The following is a 19316-nucleotide window of genomic DNA, read 5'->3' as shown; positions in this document are numbered from 1 at the left end:
ATTTTTTCGAGTTTAATTTCAAAAAAGGAAAAGAAAAAAAATCATCTTAAGGGGGGAAGCTGGTCTAGAGCGCAAAAAATGGGCATATTTTATGAATTTATTTTGACTCAACAAAGGAATCAATCGAAAATCTGTGAAATAGGTTTAATAATATAGCTTTCATGGTACAAATACAAAATTTTTCGTCTGAATTAATTTCAAAATGGCCGCTGTCCAGCAGTTCTCCTAAGGCGCCTTTTTTTCTAGTGGGTCCATTGCCGAAGACGTAAACTCCTTAATTTTTGTCCTGGATCAAAAAATAAATTTTTTTAGTTTCTATATAACAACAGAAAGAGACGTACGTAGGATTTTTTCGATATTTTGTTTTTTCGCGAAATGGTGCACGTTTGAACAAAAAGTTACAATTTTCACTATAAAGAACGACATAAAATTGTTGATTAAAAAAAAACTATGTAATATAAATAAAAAATCCTACGTACGTCTCCGGAGAAAGGTATTTCGAATGTATTGTCAAAATTTCGTAAGAATCGGTAAAGATTTGTTCGAGTTATGTCTTCGGCCAGTTTAAAAAAAGTGATTTCGAGAAAAACGCGTTTAAAGTTGTAAGTAGCGTTCGGGGCATACCTGCGAGGCACTGCCGTCGAATGAAAAATTTGGGGATTTAGACATTTTTGCTGGCATCCCTCATTTGGTATATTATTTCTAAGACCCTAAAGCACCTTTTAAGACAAAAAAAAATTTTTCGATTTTTTCAAAATTCTAGACCAGCTTCCCCCCTTAAGAAGGTTGCAAATCTCTACACAAAACAAAAAACAAAAACTTGTGAGTATAAAAATATGAAGCCATTAGGATAAATTCTTTTAACACCTTAACACGTTTATTTATTTATTATTTATTTAATCTTCATTATACATATTGTTTGACAATTTTCCGATTCTATATTCTATATATAATATTTATTAATATTATTTTACTTTTTCGATAATATAAATTATATTGCAAGTTGTAATTGTTTTTTTTATCGCTTCAATGCTAATATTAATATTATAAGTATGTTTGTATATGTATAGATTAAAATTGTTAATGTATGTATGTATGTATGTATATATATATATATATATATGTATATGCACACATGCGTGTGCATGTGAGTGTGTAGATAAGACGTATTGAAATAAACCAATTAATTTGACTGCTTCATTTTTGGCTCTTGAATAATATTTACAAAGCTAACGCTTAGGTTTAATATCTCGATTTACTTAATATTTTAAATTTTATATATTTATATGTAATTTCCTTTTTATTTATGCTATGAGCAATTTGTTTTGCATATTAATGCAATTTTTAGCTCTATTCAATATAATAATAATAATAATAATAATTGGTGCTAACACCCTTTGTTGGGTATTTAGCCGAGCTCCTCCTCCACTTTGTGATGTGCGTATTGAAGTTTTTCCGCAAATGGATGGTCCTACATTTGTATGAACGCCAGTTGGCTTTTTATGAGGCGATTTTTCATGGCAGAAATGCACGCAAAGGCTTGCCATGGCCTGTCGAAGGCCGACCGCTATAAGAAAGAAGATTTTCTATCGTTTGGTGTTTCATGCCCACAGCGGGTTGCGAGTCGGTGCACTACCGAATGATAGTCACGCACCAACCCACTCTTCTACAGCGGCAATATTAGAAAATAGAATAAATAAATAAATTCAATTTTATGCCATAGAAAATAGAAATAAAATCACGAAATGAAACTTTTGGTATATAATTTTAATGAAGTTTAAAGAGAAAGTGTTTTAACAATTTTTAACAATACAAAAAAATGTCTAAATGCAAAGGCTTTGTCCTTTACGTTAAACGTGTTAAAAAAATAAAAGTAAAAAAGGCAAGATAAAACACTTTTTTACAAATATTTTAATGCAATGCATATGTAAAAACCTTTTAACTTAATAATGAAAGTTTGGTTTATTTTAAAACAAACAAGAAAAAATTACCGAATTTAAAACCTTTTTGTTTTTTGAATTTTACAAAATAATGTTAACGTGCATATACGCAATAATACACATATATATATATATATATATGTATATATACAATATATACAATACATGCGCGTAAATATATATATATATATAAGGTGTATACACAATACACTCGTACATTAGTTTGGGGAAAAATAAATCCATTATTTCCTGGATAGATGACTGTAGTGATTGATATCTCGTAAAGTGTCGATCACACCATTTGAAGTGTATGCTCTTTATCAAGGCGACAGTTCACACTAAAAAAATGTATTTGCTGTTTTTGTTTCTTCCATTTAGTTCTGAGCTAGAAAGTATTAACAATGGAAGTCAACAAAAAGAACATTCGGTACATTTTAAAGTTTTTCTTTGAAAAGGGGAAAATGCAAGCCAAGCGAAATTCCACTGACATTCTGATTGGTGTTTATGCTTTTTATAGTGCCAGGCATTTTTGATGTTAAAGAAAATGTCGATAATGTCAATAAAATCACAGAAATAAGCATCGTAGCGTCGCCCTGGAGCTAGGAATCGTCCATAAAAGAGTTTTAAACCATTTGCGAAAAAATTGTACTCAAAAACAGTGAATTTATTTTTCCCTAAACTAATATATATACAATAAAATGCCTCACCAAACAGTTTTTCTACCGAAATTATTAAATTTATTATATTTGAAGCCTTCTGCCAAAAAAATATTTCGGAAAATAGCACCGATTTGAGAATATGTACATCCATAAATCGTGTTTATACTTAAAAAAAAAATGAATAATCATACACTTCTGTTAGGTGTTTGGCCAAACTCCTCCTCTTATTTGTGGAGTGCGTCTTAATATTGCTGAACAAATGGAGGAACCTACAGTTTTATGCAGACTCCGAACGGCAAATAGTGTTTATGAGTTGTTTTTCATGGCAGAAAACACTCGGAGGTTTGTCATGGCCTGTCGGGAATTAAAAATAATATATTAAACTTTATAGTGCCGATGGAAAGACGATGGCGTTTTTTTTGTATGGGGAGTGAAGCACCCTAATGTACAATTAATTATTGTTTGCTTTTTGTAGATGTTTCTTTTTAATAATTTCTTTCCTATTATTTGATTTGTTTAAAATTTTCATTTCTTTAAAAAAAAAATTAAATTTATTGAAGTTATTATTCTTATTGCTGAGAATGTCATTGTTGGTTCTTTGGTTTTACCTTTAAATTGAGATTGATCTCTCAATTTCTTTTTACAGTCCACTATTTTTTTTAATTTCGGTTTTTTATCGAACACCATTCTTGCAAGAAATAATTATATACATATTATTAGTCTTAGCAACAGAGTCTAAAAAAATTATATTTGTATTGTAACTTTTATATTATTTTATTAATGCAATTTTTCCACCTCATAGATTTCTTTTGTGTTCGAACATTCCCTTTGCGGCTATTTGCGCTCTTTTTTAATGAATATCAGACAGAAGAGCACAGCAATGTGGATCGAAAAAAACTGATTTAGGCAAACACTGATTTTTTATTTAAATTCAGTAAGCGAAATTATGCATTTGCCTACTGCTGCTCCTTTCAAAGGAGAGTGGATTATTTTTATTAATTTATTTGCGTATATGCATCAAAGCAGAATATCATTAGATACTCGGCAAGATTTAATTCATTTACAGACTTGTAAATAAAAAAAAAAACAAAAAACGAACCTTTCTTGAGCATTTTTTGTTTATTTTGTGCTTTGTTCGTTAAGTTGCTTTGCAGTCAGACTCCTTAAAATTTATTAAAAAATACAAACAAACAAAGCAGAACTTCCAAGTGTAATGCAACCATTATTTCAAACGAATTCAATATGCGAATATGTATATGAATGTAAAAGTATTTGCGTATTTCGTTTTTATTCATATTATATTAGCTTTATAAATATTTTCTTACACTTTCTTTTATATGTTTCACATAATTAGCTGATACAGCGTATGCTTTTTGTTTTTTTTTTTAGTTTTTACATTTAGCAAATAAAAACGTATCCTTGTAAATTATTTGATTTGTATAACTAAGCAATTGGGTGCAATAATAAAATCTTCAAAGTAGTTATTAGAAAGATTGAGAAATATTTTAAAGAAATAAGAATTAAATTCTAAGGAAACGAAATTAAAACTACTCTTAAAACTATTTACATATTTAATATAACACTTCGTCAGTGTTACTTTCTTGAAACTACATACGTACGTATATGTATGTATGCGCCATTTAATATATGCACATATATACTCTTGTATATAGCAGAACACTTAATAAATTTAGCAGCTGAACGTATAGAATTTAATAATCGTAATTACATAAATATTAAATTCGTATTATAGTCCTTACGCTTACCATATGAACAGCTATTTATAATTTTATCAGTGTTACTTATTTTTCCAGTAAAATGTTGGCCGAATACAAATTATTCTTATTATTGCCTCCATGTTTTTCTGTGCTGCAACTTGTTTATGTAAATATGTAAGCGATTTTAGCCGTCGCTTACGAAACATTTACTAACTTTTAAGAAAACCTCCCTAACTTTTAAGAAAACCTCCTATATTACAAATTCCCCGGCAGCCTGAAACTCGCCTTTTGTCCTAACTCTACTGTCAGATTTTGTTTTCTTTTTTTGTTGTTTGTGTTGTTTTTTGTTAGCTTGCTAGTTGTTGGCCTGAATGGCTGGCGGTCGAGCAGTACGCCTGGTTGCTTAGTCGACACTCTTGTTGCCCGTTCCTTTCTAGCCACCACTGCTGCGAGGCACTTCTTCACTTTAGGCGTGTATCTTGTGTCACGACACAGATGTCGCAAAGAATTCTTGCAATCGCTGTACAGTGCTGCGATCCAGTTTGCATAAATCGAAATCGAACGTTTTGGCGGTAATCTCGTAGCAGCCAGTCGCAGCAATCATCTCAACCACTTGTTGCAGCTCCTCATTATCCTGTAGAGTCATTATTTTGTGATGCAGCTCTTGTAGTTCAGTTAGATACTCAGTTGGTAATGTCGATGTGGGTGTTATGCCATTGTTGGCGCTTGTAGCATCTGTGACCGATGCACCAATGGGTGCAACCGGTGATGCTTGTCGTGGCGGATGTGGTGGCGGTGCTGCCAGTGGAGGCGCCGCTGCTGTAACTGCCATCGAAGCACTCGCAGTTGTGGCAACATTTGTGCTTGCGTTATTGACGCTTACATTGGCGGTGTTAGCGGTGTTAATGGTAAATGCAGCGGCTGGCGAGCTTGTCGCACTATTGCCGGTCGTGTTGTTTGGAGGCGGCAGAAATGCACTGCCACTATTGAGTGTCTCTGTAGCGTTGTTACTATTGTTTTGAGCTGCAGTATTGTTGCTGCCATTACTATTGCCGTTGCTACTTGTGTTACTGACGATGTTGCTGTTATTGTTGATGCTTGAGGGGGGGCCACTTATGCTGGCGGCTCGGCTGTGTCGCAGCGCAGGGGACTTAGTTTGCTCGCGTGCCAGTTTGCTAGCATCCTTTTTGGCTTGCTTTAATGGCGGTTCTATGAACGTGTTCGCCGAAACAGTGGCAGCAGCTACAGAGCTTCGCCGTCGTTTCTTCTCCATCTTTTTATCGGTCTTCTCCGGCTTTTCAACGCCATCTTTGGCCTTTGCTATACGTTCACGCTGCTTGTGTTCTTTACCGCTGACAGCTGCAGCCTTTTCTGGTTTATCTGCGGGAGTGGCCTCTGTCTTGCTACTGGGTGATGGTGTCGTCTTGGTGGGTGCTACCGGCTTTGGCGGCAAGTCCGGGAAACTGCTATTCGAGCTGTCTGATTGTAGGGCAGCGGGCGCATTTTCGGTTGCAGGTGTTGTGGTTGGTGTAGCTGCCACGGATGCTGTTTCCTTTATTGTCGATGATGGTGTTGATTTTGGCGAATAAACTTTACTTACATCAATTGTATCAACATTTTTGTTGCTACTTGTGGCGACACTGTTGCTCACTGGGGCGGATGTAGCGGTCGCAATTGTAGTGGTTATTGCTGACCCAGCAGTACCGGCACTTTTACATGCATGTTTATTGTTGCCTCTAGCCTCTACTTCAGGTGCGCTGCGCTTTTCTTCTTTAGATGACTTCTCTTTGGCCTTCTTGTCTTTACTTTGTGATTTTTTTGTGGGCGCGACAGATGTGCCAGTGTTGCTATTGATATTACCGGAGCTATGAGTTGATTTCGAAGCTGCGGGTGCGTTACTCGCTTCAGGCTTCGCCGGATCGTTATTTGGTGCTGGTGTTTCCGTTGTCAGCGCTGCGTTAGCAGGTCCAGCTACGTTTGCTGTTCCAGCCACATTTGAATTTGAATTAGCCTCTGAGAGCTTTTCTGTTCGAGTCTTCTCATCGGCACGCTCCTTATCCTTTTCTTTATCTCTCTCCTTGTCCTTTTCTTTGTGCCTCTCCTTGTCACGCTCCTTTTCCTTATCTTTATCTTTATTCTTATCCTTTTTCTTATGTTTATGCGATCGTTTCTCTCCTTGACTCTGACTATTAGAGACACCTGATGGTTTCTTATCCCCACTGGTAGCTGGTACATTAACTATCTGAGTAGTTGCCGCATTTACCACTGCATTAGGAGCTGTCTTATCGGTAAGCTTATCATTGTTCTTTGACTTTGCTGCTTCCGCTTTATCTTTGGCATCTTTATCTGTTTTCTTGGTGTTCAAATTTGTCGGTGATTGTCGTCCTTTAACATCCTTAATTTCAGCTAAATCTTTAATTTCAGCTACACCGCCAGTTATGCCAACATTTGCCGCAATGGATGGACCGTGGCGCTCGTCTTTTGACTCTTTTGATTTCCCTTCGCTACTACGATGCTTCTCTTTATGTTCGTCACGACGTTCCTTGTCACGTTCTTTCTCCTTCCGTTCCTTCTTCGATTTTTTATTACTTGAACTGGATTTTTCTTCACGATTTTTTGATTCCTTGCCTTCCGTTTTGCCGCTAATAGCTGGCTTACCGTCTTCCACACGCCCGCTTGCGGACGACGAAGGGCGAGGCGGAGTCGGTCGCTTTGGGCTTGGCGCACCAGCATCGCGCGCACTTGATTTCGGACTAAGCGAACGTTTGGTTCCACCCTTCTCGCGGCTACGCTCGCGTTCCTTATCACGCGACTTATCCTTTTTGGACTTCGACTCCTCACGTTTTTCATGTTTGCTACTATCGCCGGATGATTTCTTACTTTCGTTTCTTGATTCTTTGTGACTCGGACTAGAAGCCGATCTACGCTTTTCCTTCTTTTCGGATTTCTCACGTGGTTTTTCACTGCCAGCACCTGACGCCGTTGACGAACTGCTCATTTTGTCACGTTCCTTGCCGCACTTCTCCTTCAAGCTGGCGCTGTTTGTGTTGCTGCTGCTGGAGTTGGGTGTAACCGCACCAATAGCGCCACCGCTTGCACTAGTAGCACTAGCCGTTCCTTTTCCGCCACCGACACTCAAGGCATTATTTTTGCCGTCGGGTGAATGTTTACTAAAGCCACTTTTAATTGGTGTGCCAAAAAGATTTGCAAAAGAATTACTCTTTGTGTCATCTACACGAGTTTTGTGCTTTTTACTGCTATTAGCACCAACCGCCTCACCGCTACTCAATTTCGGTTTGCTTATCATACCGCCACCTTCATCGCCGATAGCAGCATTCGGCGTGGTATTGGTTGGTAGTGCGGCGGCACCGCCGACCATGCCTGCACCAGTTACTGGAATGCCGCCACCTTTGAGCAGCTTCTGACGAAACTCTTCCGAAACATGGTCAAAGACAAACTTCTGCACTTCCGAACGATGATGTGGTGGCCCAGTTTGCTGTAGATCTAAATCGTAGGTGAACTGTATTCGCTTTGGCTCATCGCGATTACGAAAATAGATGTCAATCGGTAGTAAGAAGCCGGCATAACCGGACTCTGTGATCACATATGGGGGTTTGTTGCAGACTGGAAAATAAAAAATTAAATGGTAAACTAAGAATCAGTATTACAAGTTGTTTAAATTATGTTTTGGAAAAATAAGCTACATTTACATTTGTGAGAAGCAAGAAAGTTTAAATTTTAATGCACCACCTTATCAAAACATTAAATAAATTTTAACACCGGGTAGTATAAAGAGTAATATTTAACCCTGAACATACACAATTTTTCCTTATAGCGCCAAACCTAAAGAAACGTAGCTTTTAAATCTATGTTTTATTTTAATTTTTAGCGTCCGTAAGCGGAGTAATTAATATTAAGAGTATTTCGAATATAAAGGATCGGTACAACTCGAATTTATGTATGTCTGACGAAGGACATTCATTCCAATATCAACCCTAAAATGTATTGCATTGTATTAAGACGCCTCAATATAATGTAATAATAGAACCTTTTTATTGGGGTTTCTAAATACATATGACCGATAATTATTTAAATGATCAAAGATTGCTTAATGGGTACTCAAACAAATAATAATTCCTAACGAAATTCACAAAGTGCAAAATTAATTTTATTATGTGTTGAAAATAAGATCCTCAAAGTAAATAATGATAAGGGTTGTAAATGTTTTGTGTTGCAGATTTCATTGAAAGTACTAATACCTAAATGGATGACAATTAGGCTGAGGTGAAAGTAAATTAATTGTCATAAAACGCCTTTTGAGTAGCGATTGTAGAAGAGGGTGATTTTAGATAATGGCAAAAATACATGGATGAATACGAATATGCTATACACCTACGTATAGACTCTGCAAATGTACCAAATACTAAATTAATGGATGAACTGTCTAGCGGTTGATTGTACATACACATATATATGTAACTTTAGGCAGGAAAAGTAACAGAAGCAAATGTTGAAGGCGTCTGCTGGATAAAATTGGATAATATAATATATATATAAGATTAAACCGTCCTACTCTGTGCGAACACATCGCATCTTAGAGAGTTCATTAATTTAATGCTCCAGCCACATAAGCCAGTATTAAACTGACCAATTAACGGTAGCTTTACATAATCACTTACTTAGTTCAGAACACTCAGAAGGACATGTGAGTATATATTGTCATCCACGTGTACATATACATATATATAAATATTTCACACACATATATATATCTACTCGTACTTGGATTTTAATGCCGTTATATGCCTTTGAACTTAGTCAGATAAGTGCCAACTAACATAGTAGAACAAGTACTTGTAGTTAAATATAAGATTATGCAACAACAAACTAAAAGATCACAATGCATTTAAATGTTTCAATATCTCTCCTGTATTGTATTTGGCATCAAAGCGCGCCAAAAAAAGAGCTGCGGCATTCAACAAAAGTCTAAGAGCGCCATAAAAAATTGTTTATTCGGTTAACAAGGAGATTGCGTTTGCTTTCTATACCAAAAAGCGTAGAAAAACAAAAGCCATAAACGAAAAAAAAAAACAACCAAATCAAGTCAACAAGGATTTGTTTAAAGCAAATGCTACGCACATCCCTTACTTTCTGCACATCAACAACCACCCTCTAAACTAGGAAGCAGCAACCCTCCAACTAAGCCACAAATCAGCTAACTACATACTCCACACCCCTTTTATCACATCCCGTCGAACACAAAAATACATATTTGTATTCATTCACACATGTCCTGAGGTAGAGATACGTACATATATGTTATGTTTGATTGTGTGAATGTTTGTCTTGTGGCACGCTTGTTCAGACGGATGCATGTACATAGAGTTTGATGATTTACTTACCCCTCTTCGGTTTTGGAAAGGAATCATGCAAGTTAAACACAACCTTATCCACGTAGGTGCTGATATCTGCCTCCTTTACGCCACGCACATACAACTCCCAATCATGTGTGAAGCCTTCTTGCGTTTTTATTTTGCGGAGCCTCGACGTATGACCGATCTCGAATTGCACTTTCACAGCCATCGCAGTGAATAGCGCGATATATGAACGCTGCAGTTATTAATGACCACCAATAATTAGAGATCAAGTTGATAACAAGTTGTCCTCTAACGAGCGGCAATGTGCGTTGTATGCAGCGCGTTCACTTGCCACAGTTTTCTCTTTTCCTTTTGTTGCACACTTTATTGTAATTTAACTATATATCCACTTGTCTCCTGTTTCAATATCTCGATTTATATCTCGTTGAACTCGAAATTTCCAACTGATCTATCAATCTTAAAAAGAAAAAAATTAGGAAATTGTCAGTCGTACTCCTGATAACTAAAAAAACAAATAACTGGTTTGATCTCAAATCAAAATCAATTAATTTTAAACACTACCAATCGTAATAAACCATTTTCTTAATCAAAAGTTTGAATCAGTCTTTATGTGCTTTATCAAAATAAACGCACTATATAATCATATTTATCTGCTCATATATACACCCATATATATATATATATGTTATAGTATGTGTATAGGTACAAATCAAAATAATAAAGAAAGCGGTGAGAAAAATGCGCCGATGAGTATGTAATGCATTGGTGATACACTTCGGTAGCTTAACAGCGCGTCATTGTGGCACGTAGTCATCCATTATATGCCGCGCTACTTGCATATGTGCATATTAGCAAAGGCGGAAAAGTTTACACCAACGAGCAGCATTTAGAACGTTTTTCGTACTCAAGCACTAAGATACTGTTTTACATTTTTTTTTTACACCAATGGTAAAGTTTTTTCAAAATTATGTAGTTGACTAATGATTTTGATTATATTTTATACACCAATTTATTGTTTTGTAGAGTTTTGTTTGGACTCTATTGTTGTAACATTTAAATAGCCACCAAAAACAGTAACCACAGCACCTATTTATCACATTGCGTCGACGTCGACATTATGTCTCGCCGCAATAGCCCAGCATGTTAATGTTTTTCACAGCCGCAGCCAACCATCACTGTGGGATGCCATCGGCACATTTTTGAGTATGGTGTAGGTACTTCCTGTTTTATTGGCGCGGCCTAGCCCCAATGCACCGCTGCTTGACATCATTATTAACACATTTTCAGTAAATCTTCCTTCAGCATGCTCACCTTTTCGATTGACTGCTGCTGTTCCCAATCACTTTTTCACTTCGATTTTTCACATTTGCTTGCCACTTTCTTTCACTTTGCACGCACTTATATTACCTTCGTACTAACATTGAAAAAATCGTATACCTGCACTTAGACTAATAATTCATAATTTAATGTTTCACAAGTCTAGATTTTTTTCAATCGCTGCAAATTTAGTAACGAAACTAAAATTTTCAACACTTCTGCAACGACCCCTTCCGTACTGCTTCTACCTGCTTTTCTACCTTTTTCTTATTTTCGTGATTCTACTTTATTTTCGTCAACATGTTCTTCTTCGTTTACGAATTTTTAGTTGGCAGCACTACATAGGGTTTTGAACCTTGCTAAACAAATGCATTCACAAGTACATACTTTAATTTCTAATGCTGAAAAGAGTGAACACCGTAAACGCAATCCCCTGTCAGCTGTTATGATCAAACTAATGAGAACCCCCTGTAGATGAAAAATGCCTTCCTTCCGTATCGTAGTACCGTAGATTTTATTTCACGATTTTTAAAAAATCCCGTAATCCCCTTTCAGCTGATTGTAAATTCAGCTGACAATAAAAAATTGCGACTGATAACGCGGATGTGTGAAAAACTGTGTAAGCAAAAATATAAATGGCAACATTGTATAGATACAACCAAACACACACACACAAACCGATGTATTGTGTAAATATGTAATTAAAGGTGATGCTGAAAACAGTGAACACCGTACGCAGTCCCTTACGTCCACAAAAACTCACCCCCGAGAACAACTGCGTCCTTTTAATTACATATTTTCACAATACTACGGTTTGTGTGTATATGTGTTTGGTTGTATCTACACAATGTTGCCATTGATATTTTTGCTTACACACTTTCACAAATCCGCGTTATCAGTCACAATTTTTCATTCTTTAATAAACCAAAGCCAAACACCAACAAATGCAAATAGTTCATTTATCTATAATTAACATTATTCAACAGTGTTTTTAAGTTATTTTAATAAAAATTATAATTTTTCTAAGTTTATTTTGTAAATGATTTCGAAATGTACTGCTTGGCAGCACTGTGTGGTGAGAGAGCAATCAGCTGACTGGGTATTACGGGTTTTTTAAAAACCATGAAATAAAATCTACGGTACTACGATACGGAAGGAAGGCATTTTTCATCTACCGGAGGTTCTCATTAGTTTGATCATAACAGCTGACAGGGGATTGTGTTTACGGTGTTCACTGTTTTCAGCATGAGTTTTTGTGCACGGTAAGGGACTGCGTACGGTGTTCCCTGTTTTCAGCATAAATAATAACAAGTCTTTAAAAAAACGCTGAAAATATGATTATGAAAATATAAATTTATTAAGAACATAAAACAAACTAAGCATTTTAAAGTGTATATTCATATATGTGTACAAAACATCTTGTGATATTTTGACCGCACTTTTAAAGGGATTTTTCTTCACATCACGCTCTATAGACCTTACTTCAGTCTCATTTAAAACTTTTGGACGGCCTGCACCTGGGCGATTTTCTACTTTACCGACCTTTTTGTATTACAGTATTATGGCTTCTGTTGACAATAGAGCCAATTTCACGAAAGGTTTTACCTTCATTGTGAAGCTTTAGGACCAGTTCTCTAACATCAGTCGAAGTTTGTTTGCGCATTATTAAAAAAAATTAGTACTAGAATTTAATTTACTGTAGATAAAAATGTTTCACTCTGCCGTTCGCAACCAATTAAAATACAATATGAAAAAAGTCTCAATGCATCGAAAAAGGAAGTAAACAACCAAATGTAACGGTATTTTTTACCGTACAACATCGCAAAAATGCTACTGATGTACGCTGTACACTTTATTTTTAAGCGTAAAATATGCACTAAGTTTTGTTTTTGTCTTACAACTTTTGTTGTTGTAATTTATTTTTTTGTTGTTTTCTAGTAATTAGTAGAGAATCAAATCTTCTTCGTCTTAATTGGCGCGATAACAGCTTACGCGATTTTGGCCGAGTTTAACAAAGCGCGTCAGTCGTTTCTTTCTCGTGCTAACCGGCGCCAATTGGACACACCAAGTGAAGCCAAGTCCTTCTCCACCTGATCTTTCCAACGCAGAGGAGGCCTTCCTCTTCCTCTACTACCACCAGTTGGTACCGCATCGAATACTTTCAGAACCGGAGCGTTTGTATCCATTCGGACGACATGACCCAGCCAGCGTAGCCGCTGGATCTTTATTCGCCGCGCTATGTCTATGTCGTCGTAAAGCTCATACAGCTCATCGTTCCATCGTCTGCGATATTCGCCGTTGCCAACGTGCAAAGGTCCAAAAATCTTACGCAGAATCTTTCTCTCAAACACACCAAGCGTCGCTTCATCGGATGTTGTCATCGTCCACGCTTCTGCGCCATACGTTAGGACGGGCATGATGAGAGTCTTGTAGAGTGTTAGTTTTGTTCGTCGACTTATTTGCCTACTTAGTCCAAAGTAGCACTTGTTGGCAAGAGAGATTCTACGTTGATTGAGAGAATCAAATACTAATTTAAAAAACATGAAATTAAAATATTTTGTTTTGTTATAAAAGACTGAAATAAAATCTATATTATAAGAAAATGCTTTGTACACTTTATTTTGACGCTCATAGTATATATGAAATTCAATGTTGGTTTACCGTAATAGCTATTTAACATATTATTAATGGTGTTTTCTTTTTTGTGCCATAATTTCTGATAGTGAAGCTTAGGCAGATGTATCATACACGGAATCAAGAGAGGATATGTATACCTCTGGTCTTATTCTCGACATATAAAATGGCATGTTGAGAAATTTTCATAAGTAACCTAACCTAACCTAATATAATTTAAAGAAAAACTTATAATACGTTCACATATAAGTAGATAATCTACTTTTTCGCGCTTAACTCAAAATCCGTAATTAAAAAGCGCGATTTCCCATACAAAATTTCTCTTCCAAAATCTGAGATTATAAAATAATCCTAGATAATAACGATGGTTTTTGACATACAACCTTGTGCTTCCTGTGTTATCGATAATTATTATTACGAATGGAAGGAGAAACATCAGAATATAACTAAATGAAATGGATGCCGGCAAAAAAAACAGGTCTGTAAACAAAATTCTAATAAAATTTTTGTTAAATATTATTAATTATGCATTCATTTTACAGAAAAAAGCGTGTGCCCATAATCGTTTTGCCTTCTTATTACTTACTATAAAATGTAATTTCGAATGCGTATTACTGCCATAATTTTTTTTGCAACCCCAGTAAACGTCGCATACGGATTTCCTCCAAATGTTTATTATTAGCGGCCAATTGCGCAATTAAATTAGCTATTCCTTCTCCTTGCATTTTCTTCATATCGTTAATAATAATTAAAGAAACCAAAAACACCGAAATATTCCACCAAAATAATGTATATGAAGAAAAATCTCTCAAAGCAGTATTGACAGCTGATTGTCAATTTTGCAGATAATCTGCCATATGTGAAAGGGTAGATTAATTTGGTGGATTTATAGGTGGTTAATGCATATATGAACGTATTATAACGCCATAACCTAAACCGTGTTCTTAACCATATCAATATTTACTGTCATCTCTTGTTGATGCTTTAGCCATAAACAACTGATATTACATACATTGCCTAAACTAAAGAGAAGATAACAACATGAGCAGGGACGAGGAAATTAATATAATAATACCATTATATACCACAGTACTGCAAATCAACAAACTTCATTTGGTCTATACGGTTACGGTTATGAATACGACATTATCGCATGTCCGCAGTGTTGTCCACAGCTTGCTTCGATCAGCACATTTATGTAACTTAATTTAACCTTGTCTGTATAGGTTCTTAGCCACTTGAAGCATCGTGAGAGGCTATATTTTAGTATGCTAAGATAACATATTTATGTTATAAGAGAACAAAACATATTATTATTTTTTCGAAAAAAAATGCACGCCCTTATTCGGTAGTACTACGAAACCCAACATTCTTACGAGAAACGAAAACGCTGTAAGTGGCATTTGGAATATTGTGACATACTGTGAGAATATTGCAAGACGAAACTTGAACGTGTGCACTATCGAGATTGAACGCACTGATAGTGGTGCCAATTTTATTTTGTGCAGCACAGGCAAATTCCGCATTAATGGAATTATTGGATCAGCTGTTCTCCGTAATAAATGTATCAAAGTTCATAAAAAATCAAACACAGTTTTCGCAAATGTGGCTAAATTTTCTAGATTGTTGGAAACATGTATAACATAAAAACGAAAGTAACGGAGTTGCGGATCAAATAAAATACTTGTCAAGATGATTTTAAAAATATATCAAACAAATTATCATGTTGCAGATTTGGCTCCGCGTATCGCTTTATTTCTACTGATATTTTATTGGATTATGCCATGGCGCTTTGCTTCACATTATGATTTTTTAAATCGAAAAGAAATAGTTAATGAACTCGTAGAACAAGTCACTAGTAACATCTCCATGCAACGTATGGCACCATGTGACTACACTGATATTTTAGCAGATAATGCGAACACATATCGCCCGCAGTATCGTGATCACGTTTTGAGGGGGGAAGAAATACTACAGGGAGGTGAATACTTTCCAGAGGAGTGCAGCGCACGCTATAGCACTGCTATCATTGTGCCTTACCGTAAGCGTGAGGAGCAACTGCATGCTTTTCTTATCTATATGCACAATTATCTTCGACAACAACGGATCCACTACCGTATTTTCTTAGTTGAGCAATACGATCAGAAACCTTTTAATCGCGCCAAACTATTCAATATAGGTTCTATAATTGCGGCAGAACTTGAATTTCCTTGCTTAATATTGCACGATGTCGATTTGCTCCCAATGAACCTAGGTCAACTATACGCTTGTACGCAGAAACCCCGTCATATGTGTTCCGCTTTGGATATTTTCCGTTTCACATTGCCATATCGTGGACTATTTGGAGGTGTTGTGGCTATACGAACGCAACAGTATCGGTTTATTAATGGTATGTCGAATATGTTCGAAGGCTGGGGAGGAGAGGATGATGATTTCTTCAATAGATTGTATTCGTATAAAATTGATATTTGTCGCTTTGAACCAACCTACAGCAAATATACGATGATACGACATAAGCCGGAGAAGAAGAACGAAGATCGCCTAGAGTTGCTAAGGAATGGATATAAACGCTTTTTAACTGATGGACTGAATTCGTTAGTGTACAAAGAAAAAGAACGTCGTATGCATAGCCTATTTACACATATTCTGGTCGAAACATGAATGTAATGAAGTTTGGGGAAATAAGTTTTCAATGAACATTCGTCCGATGAAAAGTGCGGAGGTTGAAAAAATCTCCAGAAAAAGGCTTGTGGTTGTAGTTATAAAAATTACAACGAAAAGATATACATACATATAGATAAATTTAAGTATTGCATATGTATAATAAATATAAAACTTTTTTTAGTCTAGTCTTAATACGCGCGAGCGTACGATTTGCACTAACGCACACGCACAAGAATATACAACTCGCAGCTGCAAAATGCTAAACAATATATAGATAAAGACTTGAATCCTAATGTAACTATGTCAAGTGCTTTAAATTGTTTTAAATTTAGGGCACGAAGAAATGTTGAATTAATTATATTTAACTAGGACAATGACGATAATAAATTAAAGCTAAAAAGAATAAAATTGTATTTTTTTTTTATTTTTCATTAGTAATGTAGGGTTTTATTAGTTTTTGTTGTTACTCTACTGCTCCCAAACAGAGTTTCGAATCCAATCAATAAAGTTATATACACGCGTGTAAATGCCCGGTTGATCAGGCGTACCACAACCGATACCAAATGATGTAATACCAATTATCGTGTACATACACGGATAGTCTGGGTGATATGCCAATAATGGACCTCCTGAATCACCACTGCAAGTGTCTTTTGTCTCATTGGATCCAGCACATATTTGCAAACGATTTTCCACACCTCTCGGCAGCTGCTCTACATCTGCTGATTCTGTAAGACGTTGGCAACGATCGAAGCTGAAACGTTCGAGCGTCACTTTTAAAAGCTTTGTTGAATCAGCATCGGCGAAGCGTGTACTTCCCCATCCTATCGCGACTAATTTTTCAAACTCATCACCTGAAGTGGTTGGCAAACAAGCAGGATGCTTATACGCATCGAAATGAACAGCACGCTCCAGTTCTACGAGGCCTATGTCATTGTAAATTGTTCCACTGTTGTAATCTTTATGCTCAACGTAGCGTCGAACCTTGAAATCTTCTGGCCGTGCGTCATCAGACTCTCTATCAAAATCCAATTCACCTAAGCGAACCACGTTCACTTGACCGCTGAAAATTATAATAAAATTAATATTGCTGTGAATTGATGCAAGAATTTGATTTTAAATCCAGACATTGTTATATTTTCGAAACATCATGCCCCTTTGTAAAGTTTCATTATTATAAAAAATCTTAGTACGTGCATATATTATTTGTAGTATATAGTATATGTTGTTTTATGTGTATATGTATGTAAATAATACTTGTTACTTTAGTTGAATCTGCTGTAGCAAAATTTTAATGCAATACATGAAGGATTAACAATTTTTTTTTGTTTTCTAATCAATTAGATAACCTTAATAAACGGAAATGTTCGGTCTTTCATTGTTCAGACGATCGCATCCCTGCAATCATTACACATGCATATGTATGTACTATGTATACTCGTATATACAAAAATGGGTATTTACCGACTCGACGTGAAGCAGTGCGCTGCAGTCAAAACATATTTCTCACTTATTAACGTGCCACCACAAAACCACTCTGTCGGCCTATCTTTCTCCTCGTGACCCAAACGCGCGATGTGTGGAAATTCCTTTGGGCTTGCTGGGCTTCCACCCACAATAAGCGGTGCATACGGCTTACAATTATCTACCGTAAAACTTAATTCTTCCGCCCCATGTATGAACGCGCTAAAAGTTTGTACCTCTTCGAATAAGCGCCGCTTTACCTCAGCACATTCTTTGAGAAAATGAAATAAATACTTTCATTCCATTCATTACAAAACTCGCTTACTTTTTACTTCAAGTGTTGATTCCGATTGCCCTTTAACGAAAGTCCACTTACTTTCAAATAGGAGTAAAATAAATACTACTGCCGGCAAAATATTTTTGAACTGCTGCATACTTTTCACCCGATTCCTTTGCTGGGTCGTTCTTAACTACGAGTACCAGTTGAAGATACTTCGTTAATGCTGATTTCGAGCTGAGCCAAGTGAGAATCTTAATGTATGTACTATCTCACTGATTTTGAACGTCTAGAAGTTAATATGTTTGCTGATTCACTGACTATTATTCTTTTGCTTTATTGTTGTTGTATTCTTCATATACAGTCACATGAAAAATAATAGAGACATTAATTTTAAAATATTTCAAAACCTAACTGCTTAAATTTTTATAAACTGGCCAGAATTTACTATTCTAAATTATTGCTGGGATACCATTGAAACAGGGAACCGTTATGAAAGCAGAAATATTTTGCTTCGTTTCTTAACTGTTGATCATTTAGAGAAGTAAGCTCATTTTAACGTTTGCAAAATAACAGTTTCGCGATAATTAAATTCACATTTGAAATATAGTGGATTCCAAAGAACTGTTAAATATACAGGTATTTTATAAAAGATAAAGTATAACCATATATCATATAAATAACCCTATAATATAATTAAATAGATATAAATAAAAAAAATATAAATAAATAATGTAATTTAGTCAATCGCAATGGGTAGACGTCAATACTGTAGCGAACAACTTTGAGAGTAGATAAGATACCTTCGAAATTGAGGATTTTCATACCGAAAAATAGCATAAACGTTGAATTTTTTTAAGGGAATGGTGCAAAATGCAATAAAATATAAGCTGCTAAATGACGCAGACGGAACAAAAATATTTCCAAGTTTCAAAAAAAAGTTTTTAATTTGCGTAAAAAGCTAATTAAGAAAAGTAAAATCAAACAGACCAAGGAATTTCCCTCTTTTGTCGAAAAAAAAACTAATATAGTAAAAAGTTATTTTTAGCTAACAAGCAGTTCAAGAGAAATGAAGCAATTTTCTGTATTCGATTGAATCTAAATTTAATTTATTCTAAAGTTATCCTGACTACAGTACACGGGTATATTCAACAATGCATTATAATGCGCAACATACCATTTCAGAGTGAGCAGTGCGTTCAAAAATGCAAGTATGGCAGTACTGCAAATGCAACGCGTTCTTAAACGTCATTTTTGTATCAAAA

At 35.7% G+C, this 19316-nt stretch overlaps 3 protein-coding genes across 4 annotated transcripts; 1 reads left to right on the top strand and 2 right to left on the bottom strand.

Annotated features, from left to right (window-relative positions):
• Positions 1 to 3856: 3856 nt before the first annotated feature.
• LOC128862260 (protein AF-9) lies at positions 3857 to 11279 on the bottom strand. 2 transcript variants are annotated; one of them, XM_054100788.1, is made up of 3 exons: positions 11007 to 11279; positions 9720 to 10151; positions 3857 to 7941 (listed from the first exon to the last, which is right to left on the bottom strand). In XM_054100788.1, the coding sequence occupies exons 2-3, from the start codon at positions 9898 to 9900 to the stop codon at positions 4802 to 4804; spliced, it is 3321 nt and encodes a 1106-aa protein (XP_053956763.1). In that variant the 5' UTR covers positions 9901 to 10151; positions 11007 to 11279; the 3' UTR covers positions 3857 to 4801. The 2 variants fall into 2 exon arrangements, with proteins under 2 accessions (XP_053956763.1, XP_053956771.1); XM_054100796.1 differs by lacking the exon at positions 11007 to 11279 and adding an exon at positions 10782 to 10937.
• Positions 11280 to 15066: 3787 nt separating this feature from the next.
• Positions 15067 to 16722, top strand: LOC128862249 (beta-1,4-galactosyltransferase 1). The gene has a single exon (XM_054100776.1). It carries the CDS (start codon positions 15339 to 15341, stop codon positions 16305 to 16307), a length of 969 nt encoding a protein of 322 aa, XP_053956751.1. The 5' UTR covers positions 15067 to 15338; the 3' UTR covers positions 16308 to 16722.
• A 4-nt stretch (positions 16723 to 16726) lies between these two features.
• Positions 16727 to 18464, bottom strand: LOC128862242 (serine protease snake-like). Its single transcript, XM_054100766.1, has 3 exons — positions 18100 to 18464; positions 17775 to 18045; positions 16727 to 17373 (listed from the first exon to the last, which is right to left on the bottom strand). Exons 1-3 carry the CDS (start codon positions 18206 to 18208, stop codon positions 16779 to 16781), a joined length of 975 nt encoding a protein of 324 aa, XP_053956741.1. The 5' UTR covers positions 18209 to 18464; the 3' UTR covers positions 16727 to 16778.
• Positions 18465 to 19316: the final 852 nt, after the last annotated feature.

The sequence above is a fragment of the Anastrepha ludens genome, chromosome 2, assembly GCF_028408465.1.
Source record: "Anastrepha ludens isolate Willacy chromosome 2, idAnaLude1.1, whole genome shotgun sequence".
In the NCBI taxonomy this organism is placed as follows: domain Eukaryota; kingdom Metazoa; phylum Arthropoda; class Insecta; order Diptera; family Tephritidae; genus Anastrepha; species Anastrepha ludens.
The sequence above is the reverse complement of the archived record's forward strand: the minus strand, read 5'-3'. Positions and strand labels throughout refer to the sequence as shown.